The 16,871-nt window shown below is 39.6% G+C and overlaps 1 protein-coding gene across 1 annotated transcript in view; it reads right to left on the bottom strand.

Moving 5' to 3' along the window:
- VIPR2 (vasoactive intestinal peptide receptor 2) overlaps window positions 1-6,855 on the bottom strand; it is a 169,258-nt gene extending 162,403 nt beyond the window's left edge. The window contains exon 1 of the mRNA XM_077491134.1: window positions 6,357-6,855. Coding sequence (XP_077347260.1) covers window positions 6,357-6,407 — 51 coding nt within the window. The 5' untranslated portion in view covers window positions 6,408-6,855. The remainder of the gene's footprint in view (window positions 1-6,356) is intronic.
- Window positions 6,856-16,871: the final 10,016 nt, after the last annotated feature.

The raw sequence follows: 16,871 nt of genomic DNA, 5'->3' as shown, positions 1-16,871 counted from the left end.
TGAGATGTTCAAAGCTTGGGATATTTTTTTTTATAACCTAATTCTGCTTTAAACTTCTCCACAACTTTATCCCTGACCTGTTTGGTGAATTCCTTGGCATTCATGATGCAGTTTGTTCACTAAGGTTCTCTAACCCTACCGAGATTAAATTACACATAGGTGGACTCTATTTACTAATTTGGTGACTTCTGAAGGCAATTGGTTCCAAAGATTTTAGTTAGGGATTTCAGAGTAAAGTGGGCTGAATACAAATGCACGCCACACTTTTCAGATAATTATTTGTAAAAAATGTTGAAAACCATTTATAATTTTCCTTCCATGTCACAATTATGTGCCACTTTGTGTTGGTCTAACACATAAAATCCCAATAAAATACATTTATGTTTTTGGTTGTGACATAAAATGTGTAAAATTACAAAGGGTGTGAATACTTTTTCAAGGCACCGTAAAAGCACTAGTCACTAGTATCACCTGTGTTCTCTCTGCAGTTGATCCTTTCCCCGCTACTGACTTATCATACCTTGTTTTGCACTGTGTATCTGTATGGAGGTGGCAAGCACAGTAGAGACAGGGATTTGCGTCCTCATGTCAAAGCCTCTAGCAAGGAGAACAGTGAGTAGAACAGTAGTGTCATCAACAAATCTCAAAACTTGTAAAACAGCAGTGCCTAGGCACATTCACATACCAGGCAGTACACTGCTATTTTTAGGTACATTTTTAGGGTACTGCTTAGGCACAATTAACATTTCTAAATTATTCATAAAACATAGCAGGCGCCAAATGTTCACTTATTGAGTCCAGATGCACAGTTATGAATGGTTATCATTGGGAATCATGGGGTATGACTTGTCATGCGATGATGTAGTCCAAAGTCACAGGAAAAGTCGCACAAGTGTGAAAAGGGGCCTTATGCACACATTTAACCCTTTGATCACCCCTGATGTTAATCCCTTCCCTGCCAGAGTCATTAGTACAGATACAGTGCATATTTTTAGCACTGATCACTTTATCAGTGTCACTGGTCCCCAAAAAGTGTCAGTTAGTGTCCCAACTTGTCTGCCGCAATATCGCAGTCCCGATATAAGTCGCCGATTGCCACCGTTACTAGTAAAAAATGTAAAATAAATAAAAATTCCATAAAAATATCCCATCGTTTGTAGACACTATAACTTTTGCGCAAACCAATCAATATTATTGGGATTTTTTTATTTTTTTACCAAAATTATGTAGTAGAATATTTATTGCCCTTAATTGATGAAGAAGTTAGATTCTTTACATTTTTTATTGGGTATGTTTTATAGCAGAAAGTAAAAAATATATATATTTTTTCTAAATTGTCAGTCTTGTTTTGTTTTCTAGCGCAAAGGTGATCAAATACCACCAAAAGAAAGTTGTATTGGTATGAAAAAAAACAACATTAATTGTATTTGGGTACAGCGTTGCGTGACTGCGCAATTGTCAGTTAAAATAACGCAGTGCCATATTGCAAAAAATGGCCTGGTTATGAAGAGGGTAAATCTTCTGGAGTTGAAGTGGTTAATGTGAATCCTTTAATGTAAAATGCTCTGCACAATAAGAGCCCTGACAATACATACATTCTATATCTGGATCCCGCATAGTATAACTTCCCCTCTCCCTACTCCCCAAGTTATTTTTTTTTAATGCATTCTCTGCATTAAGGGTAAAAACCTTCCAATATCAGTCCCCCCCCCCCCCCCAACACTTACATGGCTCCTCTTTTAATCCAGCTCTGGGCTTATCTACCTCCCACTTCTCACAGCTCACAGGACACAGAGGCAGCAGCGGGAGCCATTAGCTCTTGCTGCTGTCAATCAAATTCTGTGAGGAGGGCGCAAGGGACATGGCTGAGCCACACTGTGTGCGTCTATGGACGCACACAGCCAGGCTTGAGAGCACACCTGCACAAGTGTCCCTATAGCACACAGCTTACTATGGGGGCACCCGAGAAGAGAACTAGTGGATAGCACCGGTTGAGGAACCCAGAGGAGGAGGTAAGGGATAGCTCTGTGCAATACCATTGCAGAGAGCAGGGAATTAGAATATGTTTAATTATTTTTTTTTTTTTATTATACCTTTACAAATACCTTAAACTTCCAGTTTGAATTTGGTTGGTAGCAATTTTTGCCTCAGGCTTTTTGAATGTGAGAGGTAACAATGAGTTCTAGCACCGCCAGTAGGTGCATTCCAGGATCCCTAGATTACAGACAGATTACGGACAACAAGGAGTTGGGTAACACAGTGCCTTCACACTAACAGATACTCACTTTCAAAATGCTGTTGTCAGTATAATAGTTTAGATTTTGATGGTGAATTTGAAAGCTGTGTATTTGCAAATGGACTGCAGAGATGGAAGGGCTGATTTTGGACAAAAGGCTGTAGGTGAAGGCAGCACCTTGATAACATTGGAGCACACTGCCACTATTTAGAAGAGGTAAGTTAGCACCTAGATGTGTGTGTGGTGGAAAAAAAAAAGGGGGGGGGTTGGGTTCTAGATTAGGTTAATCCCGGAACACACGTGCCGAATGTTGGGAGACATCGGACGGTTAAAAGAAAAAGGGCCGACATTCGGACGGTGTGTATGTCGGTCTGTCGGATGAGCATTCTGGAAAACCAACAGCTGACCGACTCCCAATCAGAGCTCTCAGCCAAGAGTGTTCTGGTGGGGTCCCCCTGTCAGAACATAATAGCTCAGCGGGGGAGATCAATGTACTAACTTTAGATGTTTAGTACAGCTACTCAGACCAGAGCTGACAGTTTTCTTTTCATTCAACCCAGGCATTAGGAGGCTGCGAGGGGGGTTTTGTTTAAATTTAAGTTGCCATTTAAAGATAATTTGTCCTCAGAAAAAAACCATCACTGACATAAGTACTGTACCGGATGAAAAGGTACCACCAAGCAAGTATTGTTCCTCTTGGTAAACACCACCAATCAGTTTTCAGTAATCACTTTTATTCTCTGCTCCGTAAAAGAGTCCAAGCAACAAAAGAGTCCTGTATGTTGTTTTGTGCGAGTTTCTGAACTTTATAAAGAATCCACCTTCAACCAAACCAGTAGGATGATGGAGATACTCAGCTTTTTTACAGGACTCTAATGGAATGCCAAAAAGTTACTAGTCCAGGTTTGTATAAAGTGGAAATATGCTTTCTTAGTGGTTTCTGATTATCCAATAAGCAGGGTTTCTATTAGTATCGGTAAATTATAATACATCCACAACATCCGAATATACTGCTTGGAATTTATGCCCTCCCCCAGCTCCAGAGTGCAGGTATCACTGCCTCCTAATCCCTGCATTATAGGAGGTGTCATTCCTGGTTCTAAGAAAATAACACTTGGACTAATTACGTAGCAATTAATAAAAGGATTGTTTCCATTATGCCTTTCTGTGTCTAGACAGAGGATAGTGTGTAATAATAAACTCTCTATGGGCACTTCTATTTTGAATAATTACTTGCTGTTCCCAGGCACAGGGAACATGTCAATAGTTGTCAGCTCCAGGCATCCTTTATATTAACCAATATAACGAGTTAAAACCACTGAGTTTGCATTGCTGATTACTTATTTAAGGCAGAACAAATGCAAAATATAAGAGATCTCAGTGTTACCAATAGTCTATAAAAGCGCACAACAAATTATGTGTCAAATATGCACACAAAGGGGAAGATTTACTATAACTGGTGCAGTTGTGCATAGTAACCAGTAATATCAGGTTTTATTGTCAAAGACCCATCAATCTCACTCAAAATTGTTAAAATAGGGAGCAGATGGAGGTGTACACTCTTCAGCGTTAGAATTGCCTGCACAGTGGCAAGGAAAAAATATTTCTGCCTGCTGTGTTTGGCAGACATTGACACTTTGGGGGTTATTTACTAAAACGGGAGCGTGTGAAATCTGGTGCAGCTGTGCACAGATTGTCAAAGCTTACTTGAACATGTTGAAGTTAGAAGCTGATTGGTTACTATGCACAGCTGCACCAGATTCTGTGTACATCCGTTTAGTAAATCTCCCCCTAAATGTACTAACAAGCTTTGGAATGAAAATCTATATATATTTCATTGATGAAGACACATGCACTGCTGATAAAGGTGTGGGATTACGTTTTTCAAAACTGACCAAAAGATTTCATTTTTCTGAACTTCAGACCCAGTTATGTGACCACCAACAGGCATAAAGTCACGACGAAAACTGACATACATTATTCCATTCCATATATATATATATATATATATATATATATATATATATATATATATTTATATAGCTATGTATAGATATAGATATATAGATAGATAGATAGATAGATAGAACAGAGGTGGGCTAATAAAAGTGCAAATAATGGGTAACAATATCAGCTTCAATATTTCTATTAAGAGCAAATATATATGAAAAACGTTCAAGACCACTAAAAAAATGTATTAAAAAGGATGTGGCCTCACAATACAATCCTGTATTGTGAGGCCACATCAAGGTACTACCATTTTATTCATTTATTTTTTTAATGTTTAGTGGTTTTCAGCAATTTTCATATATATTTGTCAGCCCAGATCTCAAATCTGTTCCATATATAAATGAGTGTGTTTTCAATAATCGTTTCTTCCAATAATTTATTCACCATTACTTTCCAAACTTTGCTAAGCATCTAACTCATTTTCATATTTTTGGAGTATTTTTTTTTTTTTTTTTACTTTTTAATATTGTTATATATGTCAATTAATTACTATATAAAGGCTATTAAACATATTGTCAAATCTACTATATTGATATATAGCATAATGTAACACAAGATTGACAGATAATTTCTGAAAAAAAAAATCTATCTACCTACCTACATACATATATATATATATATATATATATATATATATATATATATATATATATATGCATACCCCACTTTTAAGTACACAATGGGGTTTATTTACTAAAGCTGGAAAGTACAAAATGAGGCTCACTTCTGTATAGAAACCAATGAGCTAGCGGGTTTTATTACAAAAGCTTAATTGAACAAGCTGGGGTTAGAAGCTCATTGGTTTCTATGCAGAAGTGAGCTTGATTTTGCACTTTCCAGCTTTAGTAAATAAACCCCATTGTGCACTTAAAAGTGGGGTATGCTTGTATCTCTATCTATCTATCTATCTATCTATCTATCTATCTCTCTATCTCTCTATCTCTCTATCTCTCTATCTCTCTATCTCTCTATATCATTCTCTGCAGCTATTACCTTTTGTACCACCACCCCCTCCCTTTAGAATGTAAGCTCTACGAGCAGGGCCCTCCTGTACCTTTTGTATTGTACTGTAATTGTGTTGTCCCCCCAACACATTGTAAAGCGCTGCGTAAACTGTTGGCGCTATATAAATTGTGAATAATAATAATAATAATAATAATAATAATGATAGATAGATAGATAGATAGATAGATAGATAGATAGATAGATAGATAGGATAGAAATATTGGAACTTCTTGGAGTTAATAGTAAAGTTGGTACAATGATAAGAGAGAAACATTCTTGAGTAGTGAGGATTTCATTCATGGAAGTGCAACAGCGCCCTCTCTATGTAGGTTTGAATAGATACAATCAAAAGTAAACACTTCGGACTTAATTCAATAAACTAAAGGTTGGTCTCATTTCGAATGTCTTTTTGTATATAGAAATAATGTTGTATAGCTTGCTTACAAACATTTACATAGTTGTAATCATAATAACAATACCAATTAATAAAAAAAAGATAAGAAAAAATGAGACAGCGATAGATAGATAGATAGATAGATAGATAGATAGATAGATAGATAGATAGATAGATAGATAGATAGACAGACACAAATATCCAAAATGTTGCATAAAATATTCATTGACTCTTTCTGATATACATAGATTTGCATAACATGTTGGTGCATTTCATATTTGACAGAATATGATTATGATTATTCATTGATGATGTACCAATATATTATGCAATAATCATTACTATAATTGGGGGAATGTGCGTGCATGTGTGTATGTGTATGTGTATGTATGTAGAAATGCACATGTCAAGTGTTTGGGATACACATTTATCCTACATGTTTTTTTCTAAAAGTTTGCACCTCTGTGTTTCAAGATCTCTCACATTAAAGTAACAATACAGTCATTGCACCAAAAGTACTTGTCCTACTTACATTATCTCCAAGTAAAAAGTAGTCAGTCAAATTTACAAAGTAGAAAACAAGATAACATTCACTAGCAAATTAAATCTTCGAATGACTATACTGTCGGTGAAAACATCAGGTATTAACAATATGTGAACAATTTATTTTAGGAAACATTCACAAGAGATTTACATAATCCAGATACTCACGATGAGCAGGAGAGGAGAAGTTAAAAGCAACACAGAGAATACGGTCTTCATCGTATAGAGTAATTCAGGTTACGAAGATTCCTGGGTGGTCATTGCAATACATTAAGATCCAGCAGCATGTGGTCCAGACTTCCTTATAAATAACATTTCATTATACTGACATGCACTTGATTCTTCCTACCGATTCGCACATCAAAGTAAAAAACGTTCTTATTGTCCACAGCGTGAAAAAAGTAGAATGAAATAGAAAAATAAAAAATTGATTTAAAAAAAACAAAAAGTGTTGTTTTTTTTCCAAAACAAATCCTCTAGAGCTACCCCAGCACCTTTGGAACTACAAATTATGACCTGCTAAACAGAGTCAGTCCATGAAAATCACAACTTTCCCTGCTGAACTCCAGAGCTGTTGATTCAGAGCACTCATTGCACTTAGTAACTCAACTTGAAGCATTACAGGAGCTTCTGCAATAAGACAAAATCCTTACAGGCAGCAAAGGATTTCATATTCTAATGCATTACATATTCTAATGGCTGAGTGGGCAGGATCAGGCTTGGGAGGGGGGGCTTGGATGATTGAGACTTAAATAAAATAAAAAAAGCATTTACAAATCAAGCTTGAAAGCATGTAATTGCTTATTTTTCCTTCTTTTAATGCTAGGAAGGTTTTGTTCATTTCATCCTTTAAATGTTTTTAATAATTTTTACCTTTATTCGTATTTTTAAAAATAATTTAATGTATTAGAATATGCATGAATTGTATAGAAGGGGCTTTATTCAATAAACAGTTCAGAATTATTAAATTGCATCTAAACCTAGGATTAAAATGTAATGTATTGCAGCTTGCCAGTCCTTGTCAAGACTGCAATAGTTTTTTGGGGGGTTTTAGCATCCATGCACACTGGCTTAAAAAAAACGCTTCTTCTACAAGAGTTTAGCACTTTGCCTGTACAAGCAGCTCGAAGTTATCGTAATGTAATGTATGTATCGAAGTAATGTGTCCATGCACATTATAATATTTAAAAAAATATTTTAGGCTCAGCGTTTAAATACAGAAAAAAAACCCTTCTGTTATAACGCCCGCAGCTCTGGAAGACTGCAGTTGTGGGGTGGGGGTCAGAGGCAGTGTTGCCAACCAACCAGACACCCAAAAGCTTTTACTGGCATTTCCAAAAGTTACAGTTGTAAGTGCAAATTTCAGTATATAGGCTACAAATAAGTACCATATGCAATTGGCAATGTGATTTAAGGTAGATATTAAGTAAAAAAGCATATTTCTTATTGTACTCTCAATATAGTAAGTAAGTGGCTCAGGGACAGGAAATTTGAATGGGCAACACACGCCCATGAAATGGACTCTCACAGTGTTACTCACAGCAGTGTGAAAGCAGCACAGATCACTGACACGTCCCATCCTGAGTCACAGTGACATTCTCTCTGGACACAAGGTGGTCCCCTCAGTCCCCTCCAGTCCAAACAGCACTGACAGTCCCGCTCCCAGCTTGCCTTCCTCCTGTCCCACAAACCCGCACATGCGGTTCTGGTCGCTCCCCTGCACCATGGCATCACACGACATGCTCAGGCACTGCCTCAGCCAGACCCACCCCCTTCCGGGTATCACCTGAACACACTGTAGCAGGCACTTGGATGGCTCCGGGACCCGAGCTGCACATGGCCAGTTCCGAGCCAAACGTCACAGCCATATTTTTTTCTACTGGCAACCTTTTCCTCTTACTGGCATTTACTGGCAGGAGAAAAGTGCCCGTTTTTACTGGCTGCCAGTAAAAATACTGACGGTTGGCAACACTGGTCAGAGGACTTCAGATTTCAAATAAAACTGCAGAAATTGGCACAAGGGACACTTTGCAAGAGTTTTTGTTACACGTTAACATAAAAAAAAAGAATGTCAATGTTAATTACAGTATCTTCCTGTACCCATGTCCGCAATGTTGGAATGACAGAACAATACAAATGCAGTTGAATGCTGACTGAGTGTTTATCAGAGCTAGACTCTCACCACTGGAGCCTGTAGGCCAGCCTTTCTTAACCTCTTTAACCTGAAGGAACCCCTGAAATAATATGAATGTCTTGGAGAACCCCTGTTAAAATAATGTATATCATTGTTCATGGTACATTGGCATACCAAATAAGTAATAGATACAAAAATAAACCAAACAATAAAGAATTTGGCATATTTAGCATCACTTATCCGTACACACGACCAGACTTTTCGACAGACTAGGTCCAACGGTCTTCCTGACGGACTTTCGGCAGAGGTCCGACGGACTTTCTGAACAAAACGGACTTGGCCACACACGACCGGACTAAGTCCATTCGAAAGTCCGTTCGTTTTGAACGTGATGGCGTAAACGGGACTAAACAAGGAAGTTCAATAGCCAGTAGCCAATAGCTGCCCTTGCGTCATATTTGGTCCATCGGACTAACACACAGACGAATGGTTTTCCCGACTTTTAGTCCGTCGGATAGATTTGAAACATGTTTTATTTCTAGGTCCTTCTGACTTTTGGGAAAAAAAAGTCCACTGGAGCCCACACACAATGGAATTGTCCGAAGGATTCCGGTCCGCTGGACCAAGTCTGCCGGAAAGTCTGATCGTGTGTGCATTAGAATTAAATGAGAAAATCATTTTAAGCAATAATCATCAAATTAAACGAATAGTTAATAATGGTCAAAAAACAAACTTCAGTGGAGATGTGACCCCTTCCATTGCTTGTTGAAGTAATGCTTGTTTACACTGTTTGTCAATGAGGAACATAGCCTTGATTAGTGGTCAGTGGGAAAAGGACCCACTTACATGCATGGTCAATGCAGTGTCCTCTTATATTGATAGTCAAAGAGCAGATCAATCCGCCATTGCTCCCACTTTCAGTAATACGTGAATGTAAAAAGAATAATGGTCAGAAAAGATACAAAGTGGAGAAGTGACCCCTTTCCGTTGCTTGTCGACCACTTTATAAGGTACACCTTGCGCATACCGGTTTGGATCCCATTTTGCCTTCAGAACTGCCTTACTTCTTTGTGGCATAGATTCAACAAGGTGTTGAAAACATTCCTCGGAGATTTTGGTCCATATTGACATGATAGCATCACACAGTTGCTGCAGGTCTGCGGGCTGCACATCCATGATGCGAATCTCCCATTCCACCACATCCCAAAGTTGCTCTATTGGATTGAGATCTGGTGACTGTGGAGGCCATTGGAGTACAGTGAACTCATTGTCATGTTCAAGAAACCAGTTGGAGATGATTTGAGCTTTGTGACATGGTGCATTATCTTGCTGGAAGGAGCCATCAGAAGATGGGTACACTGTAGACTTAAAGGGATGTACATGGTCAGCAACTACACTCAGGTAGGCTGTGGAATTTAAACACTGCTCATTTGGTACTAAGGAGCCCAAAGTGTATCAAGAAAATATCCCCCACGCCAATACACCACCACCTTCCAGAACCATTGATACAAGACAGGATGGAGTCGTGCTTTCATGTTGTTTACACCAAATTCTGACCCTACCATCTGAATGTCACAGATGAAATTGAGACTCATCAGACCAGGTAACGTTTTTCAAATCTTCTATTATCCAATTTTAGCGAGCATGTGCGAATTGTAGCCTCAGTTTACAGTTCCTAGCTGACAGGAGTGTCACCCAGTGTAGTATTCTGCTGCTGCAGCCCATCTGCTTCAAGGTTCAAAGTGTTGTACATTCAGAGATGGTATTCTGTATACCTTGGTTGTTACAAGTGGTTCAATACTGTGTTACTTTAACTGACAATTGCGTGGTCGTGCAAAGCTGTACCCAAATAAAATTGATGTTCCTTTTTTCCCCACAAATAGAGCTTTCTTGGTGTTATTTGATCACCTTTTTTTTTGCGCTATATACAAAAAAAGTGCAACAGTTTTGAAGAAAAAAAACAATATTGTTTACTTTCTGCTATATACACAGTAAAAAAAAATTAAAAATTCAATTTCTTCATCAATTTAGGCCAATATGTATTCAGCTACATATTTTTGGTACAATCAAAATAAGTGTATATTGATTGGTTTGCGCAAAAGTTATAGCGTCTACAAAAGATGGACATTTTTTATGGACTTTTTATTTATTTATTTACTACTAATGGCGGCAATCAGCAGTTTTTCGCAGGAGTGTGACATTGCAGCGGACAAATCACACACCTAACTGACACTTTTAACACTTTTTTGGGGATCAGTGACACTAATACAATGATCAGTGCTAAAAAAAAAAAAAAGCACTGTTATGCCCTGTACACACGGTCGGACATTCTGACGACAAGATCCATTGGATTTTTTCAGACGGATTTTTGCCCAAACTTTTCTTGCATACACACGGTCTCACAAAGTTGTCCGAAAATCTGATCGTTCAGAACGAGGTGAGTTAAACCACATATGACGGGACTAGAAAGAGGGCAGTAGCCAATAGCTTTCGTCTCGTAATTTATTCTGCGCACACGATCGGATTTTCCGACAACATGACAACATGATCCGATCGCACATTTTCCGTGTTTACGGGGCATTACTGTACTAATGACATTGGCAGGGAAGGGGTTAGCACCAGGGGCAATCAAAGGGTTAAGTGAGTCCCTAGGGTGCTTTCTAACTGTGTGGGGGATCTCTCTCTCTCCCTCCGACAGAACAGCGATCTGCCTTGTTTACATAGGCAGATCGCCATTCTGCCTCTTCCGGGAATGAACACAGTTGACCGAAGGACGTTGGCTCCGCCAGACCCGCTGATTGGCTCCCCCTCTGATCAATCAGCGTGTGATTTTGCCTCCGGTGGTGGCATGCACGTCCCCCAGAGCTACTGCACGAAAAAACATAATCGTTTCCCACAGCCGGACCGCCTTGCCGCAGTAAATGTGTGGTCCAGAAGCGGTTATGCTATATGTTGGTTTTCATTTTTGTAAAAATAAAATTATGAATTTTATAACAATTTTTGTTTTTTGTCTGACCTATTCTTTGCTGCATTAAAAACTCCATGGAGAATTCATTTTCTTTCTTGTATATTATGTGAGGTGAGCAGCATTTCCCTATCTCTATGTGGGCCTTCGTTTTAGTAATTGTATTCTAATGCCCTGTACACACGGTCGGACATTCCGACGACAAAATCCGTTGGATTTTTTCCAACGGATTTTGCCCCAAACTTGTCTTGCATACACACGGTCGCACAAAGTTGTCGGAAAATCCGATCGTTCAGAACGAGGTGACGTACAACACATACGATGGGACTATAAAGAGGCCAGTAGCCAATAGCTTTCATCTCGTAATTTATTCTGAGCATGCGTGGCACTTTGTGCATCGGAATTGTCTACACACAATCGGAATTTAAACAAATGGATTTTGTTGTCGGAAAATTTTAGATCCAGCTCTCAAACTTTGTGTGTCGGAAATTCCGACAGAAAAAAGCAGATGGAGCCCACACATGATCGGAATTTCCGATAACACAATCCGATCGCACATTTTCCGTCGGAAAGTGTGACCGTGTGTACAGGGCATTAGAATAAATTATGTTATTTGGCAGAGTAGGGGAATATTTAAATCCATTTCTTCCCTTTGTTTTCTGTCACAACTACTTTTGCAGATTCTATTGGCTCCCATGGGTGACAGTACACAAAACAGCCCCCTTTAAGTAGTAATTCATGAAGCAGGCATCAGAGAACAGTACCCTTAGCAACCAACTAGAATCCTGTGCTGGTCTGACTTTAATAAAGTGAATTATGATTATTTACTGAGTCTCCGGAATCTCCCTATTATGATTGAATCTGCCTACTTCTGTCACTCAAAATTATGCTGGTAAAAGCCTAAAGTGATTTGCCAATAAGGCATATATCCAAAGGAAATATCTGAGCACGTGAAAGCATTTTTAGTTTTCTTTCTGAGATTGAAAAAACAAGCGAAGCACAACCTAGCACAATAAAACCTTTTATTTGGCTGACATAATCACACAGCATAAATGCACTCACGTGATCGCTAAGCAATGTGTGAATAGCCTTGTCACATGACGCATATCGGAGACATGTTCAAGCCTTTGTTGGACATACAAAGGGAGAAAATGCTGCACTGTCTAGATATGCGTAAAGGATTAAATAACTAAAAAATGCAATTCATACATATATATATAAAGTGCAAACTGCTGAAATACATTGGTTTCAAGGGTGAAACTTATACTAATATAGCAGACAAACATCATGAATTGCTTATTGCAAAGTGCAATGTGCCACAAACAGAAAGGTGAAGACAGTACCATAAAGGAATATAATGAGGTTCCACTTCAAAAGTCCATAGTGATCTCTGTACTAAGGGCCGGTTCACACTGGTCCGACATGTGCCCTGACTTCCAGAGCACAAGTCGCATTACATGTCAAAATCAATGGTTCCCTATAAAAGACATCTGGTCCGACTTTGAAAATGCTCCCTGCTCTACTTTGGTCTAACTTGGGCACACTTTCAGCCCATTGATTTGAATGTAAGTTGCATCCAAGTCAGATCATCATCCTAACTGATCCGACTTCTGGCATGCGACTTGTGCTTTGAGGATCTTAAGGGGGAACCCCACACCAAAATTGGAAACAAAAACGGCATGGGGTCCCCCCAAAATCATACTAGGCCCTTTGGTCTGGATTTTAAGGGGAACTCCCACACCATGATTTTTTTTAAAAATGGCATAGGGCCCCCCCAAGATTAATACCATACCCTTATCTCAGCATGCAGCCCAGCAGGTCAGGAAAGAGGCGGGATGAGCCCCCCTCCTGGACCATACCAGGCCACATGCCCTCAACATGGGGGGTGGGTGCTTTGGGGCAGGGGGGCTCTGCGCCCCCCCAATGCACCTTGTCCCCATGTTGATGGGTACAAGGGCCTCTTCCTGACAACCATAGGTTGTGGTTGTGGGGGTCTGCGGGCAGACATTATCAGAATCTGGAGTCCTCCTTTAACAAGGGGGCCCCCCAGACCCTAGCCCCTCCCCTTTGTGAATGAGTATGGGATAAATTTTACAGTATCCATTCACAAAACTAAAGTGTAGTGTTACAAAAAAACAACAGTTTTAGAGAAGTCCTTTATTAAAAATGAAAAATGTCTTCTCTCCTCCGCTTCTTCCTCCTCTGCTTCTTCTCCCTCTGCCAACCCAGTCCTCCTCTGACACTGCCTCTCACTGTTGTGTCAGGTTCGCCATCTGCCAGCTCTTATATAGCCATGGGGCGTGGCCACCCAGGGATGCCACCCAGATGGCCACACCCCATGGCTATTTAAGAACAGGCAGATGCCGGATCTGACACAACAGCGAGAGCCAGCATTGTAGGAGGACTGAGTCGGTGAAGGAAGAATTAATCGGCAGAGGGAGAAGAACCGGAGGAAGAAGAAACGGAAGAAAGCCGGAGGAAGAAGAAACTGAGCTATGATGGTACATTCTTCATTATTAATGAAGGTCTTTTCCAAAATCGTCTCTTATTTTTTGATTCTATCTGTTTTAGAGGTCACGTGACATACAATGCCTTGCAAAAGTATTCACCCCCTTAGCATTTTTGGGGTTTGGTTGCCTCACAACCTGGAATTAACATGGATTGTTTGAGGATTAGCATAATTTACAGAACATGTCCACAACTTTGAAGATTTTTTTTTATTGTGAAGCAAACAAAAATATGACAAAATAACAGAAAAAGTCAGTGTGCATAACTATTCACCCCCCTAAAGTTAATACTTTGCAGAGCCACTTTTTGCAGCTATCGCAGCTCAAAGTCACTTTGGATAAGTTTGGGCTTGCCACATCTTACCACTGGGATTTTTGCCCATTCCTCCTTGCAAAACTGCTCCAGCTCCTTCAAGTTGAATGGTTTGCGCTTGTGAACAGCAATCTTTAAGTCTGACCGCAGATTTTCTATTGTATTGAGGGCTTTGACTAGGCCAATCCAACACATTTACATGTTTCCCTTTAAACCACTCAAGTGTTGCTTTAGCAGTGTGTTTGGGGTCATTGTCCTGCTGGAAGGTGAACCTCCCTCCTAGCCTCAAATCACACACAGAGTGGTACAGGTTTTACTCAAGAATATCCCTGTATTTAGCAGCACCCATCTTTCCCTCAACTCTGACCAGTTTTTACATCCCCACAGCATGATGCTGCCACCACCATGTTTCACTGTGGGGATGGTGTTCTTTGGGTGATGGGATGTATTGGGTTTGTGCCAGACATGGCGTTTTCTTTGTTGGACAAAAAGTTAAATTTTAGTCTCATCAGACCAGAGAACCTTCCTACATACATTTTGGGAGTCTCCCACATGCCTTTTCGCAAACTCAAAATGTGTCATTTTGTTCTTTGCTGAAAGTAATGGCTTTCTTCTGGCCACTCTGCCACTCCATGGGAGCGTACAGCTTATTGTCGTCCTATGTGCAGATACTCCAGTCTCTGCTGTGGAACTCTGCAGCTCCTCCCGGGTTACCTTAGGTCTCTGTGCTGCTTCCCTGATTAATGCCCTCCTTGCCCGGTCCGTGAGTTTTGGTGTGCGGCCGTCTCTTGGCAGGTTTGAGTTGTGCCATGTTCTTTTCATTTGGTTATGATAGATTTGATCCTAGGGATCCTCAAAGATTTGGAAATGTTTTTATAACCTAACCCGGACTTCTACTTAACAACATTGTCACTTACTTGTTTGGAGAGTTCTTTGGTCTTCATGGCAGTGTTTGGTTAGTGGTGCTTCTTGCTTAGGTGTTGCAGCCTCTGGGGCCTTTAAAAAAGGTGTGTATATGTAATGACAGATCATGTGACACTTAGATTGCACACAGGTGGACATCATTTCACTAATTATGAGACTTCTAAAGGTAACTGGTTGCACCAGAGCTTTTTATGGGCTTCGCAAAAAAGGGGGTGAATACATATATGCCCATATACTTCACCAAATTAGACTATATGATCCATCACATATCATTCAGATTAAAAAAAACATTGAACTAAAGGCTGCAATGTAACAAAATAGGTAAAAAGGCAAAGGGGGTGAATAATTTTGCAAGGCACTGTACAAGAGCTTTTTTGAAGAAGGATTGCATGCTTTTGGTCGTATAGACTTTTTTTTATGGGAATGATCCAAAAATGTGCAAAACACATTTTTCAGTTGCTCCCATTAAAGTCTATGGGGCCAAACCATCCAAATCTGCCTAAAAAGAAGCTCCTGTACCTTTTTAAATGACATGCGCCTGAGTGCTCACGTGTGAACAGGTACCATTTACAACATTGGGATTTTTAATGTTGAGTGTTTTGAAACTTTGATTTCTGAGTTAAAAATACTTAGGGCATACTCTTATGCAATAGAACAATGTATCTCAACCACTGGGCCTTGGTCCACTTCTGTGGCCACCCTTCTCCTGGGCCTCCAACCCACTGCAGATCCTATAACCTCCCACAGTGCCTCTCAGCTACCATACTGCCCCAACCTCACATAATGGACAACAATGCTTCCAGGCTCCCTGAGACCCCCAGGCCCCTCCAAAAACCTCATCCCCTACAGGTCCATCAAGTCTGCTGCAGAGTACCCTAAGGCCCTCCAGAACCCCTATCCCCCCAACAGTGTCACAAAGCTCCATCCAGAGTCATTACATGGTTTGCATTCCCATACTTAATTGTGTGAGTATAAACTTTATTTTTTACTGTTAGGTCATGGAAGGTTTTTGGAAGAATTTTTAGGTCTTTGTCTCAAAATGGTTGCGTACCACAGCAATGAAGCATTATACTGTCCTAGATTGTAAGCTCTAAAGAGCAGGGCTCTATGGTTCCTCCTGTATTTAATTGTATTGTAACTGTACTGTGTGCCCTCATCTTGTAAAGTGCTATGCAAACTATTGGCGCAATATAAATCCTGTATTATAATAATCATAATAATATTAGTGAAAAACATTTGAGAGCAGAACATAAGTTAAAAAAGTTTACATCTGCATTTTGCCTGTCTGGGTTTTATACACAAAAGAAGAAACATCTATTATTCGTTCAAAATAAGCAAATTGCTATTTAATTATTTTTGTGTGATTAAAAAATAACCACATCAAATTAGGCTGAGACACTGTATAGCCATGAATCCGGAGTCCAGACTGTGTATATATTATTACTAACCAATTTGATGTAAGTCAGCTCCCAGTAAAGATGTGGGTGTTTTGTGTATGGCTGTCTTTTATCAGAATGAGTTGCAATTCTGTAATTCACAAACTATGTGGAAGTTGTAACCTGCTTACCAGAGCCATGTCTTTTAATAATGAAATGTGACCACGCTAAAAATAACAAAGTGTGAGTAAACCTATTCACCTCTCAGGGAATTCTCACATTCTGCCCATCTGCTGTCTGTGTTCAGAGACAGAACAATAAATGGCTGTTATTCAGTAGACATAAGCAGACCATTTCAGATCTGCTCCATTCACAGTTCCTGATTTTCTATACCAAACAGCATGCAGGATTATATATGTCGGAGTTCACAGATAATGTGTACTTTTGGAAGGTCATCAGACAAC

The sequence above is a fragment of the Lithobates pipiens genome, unplaced genomic scaffold (genome assembly GCF_037356315.1).
Source record: "Lithobates pipiens isolate NorthernLeopardFrog02 unplaced genomic scaffold, aLitPip1_a1.2 Scaffold_19, whole genome shotgun sequence".
Classification (NCBI taxonomy): Eukaryota; Metazoa; Chordata; class Amphibia; order Anura; family Ranidae; genus Lithobates; species Lithobates pipiens.
This window is presented reverse-complemented; position numbering and strand designations above follow the sequence as displayed.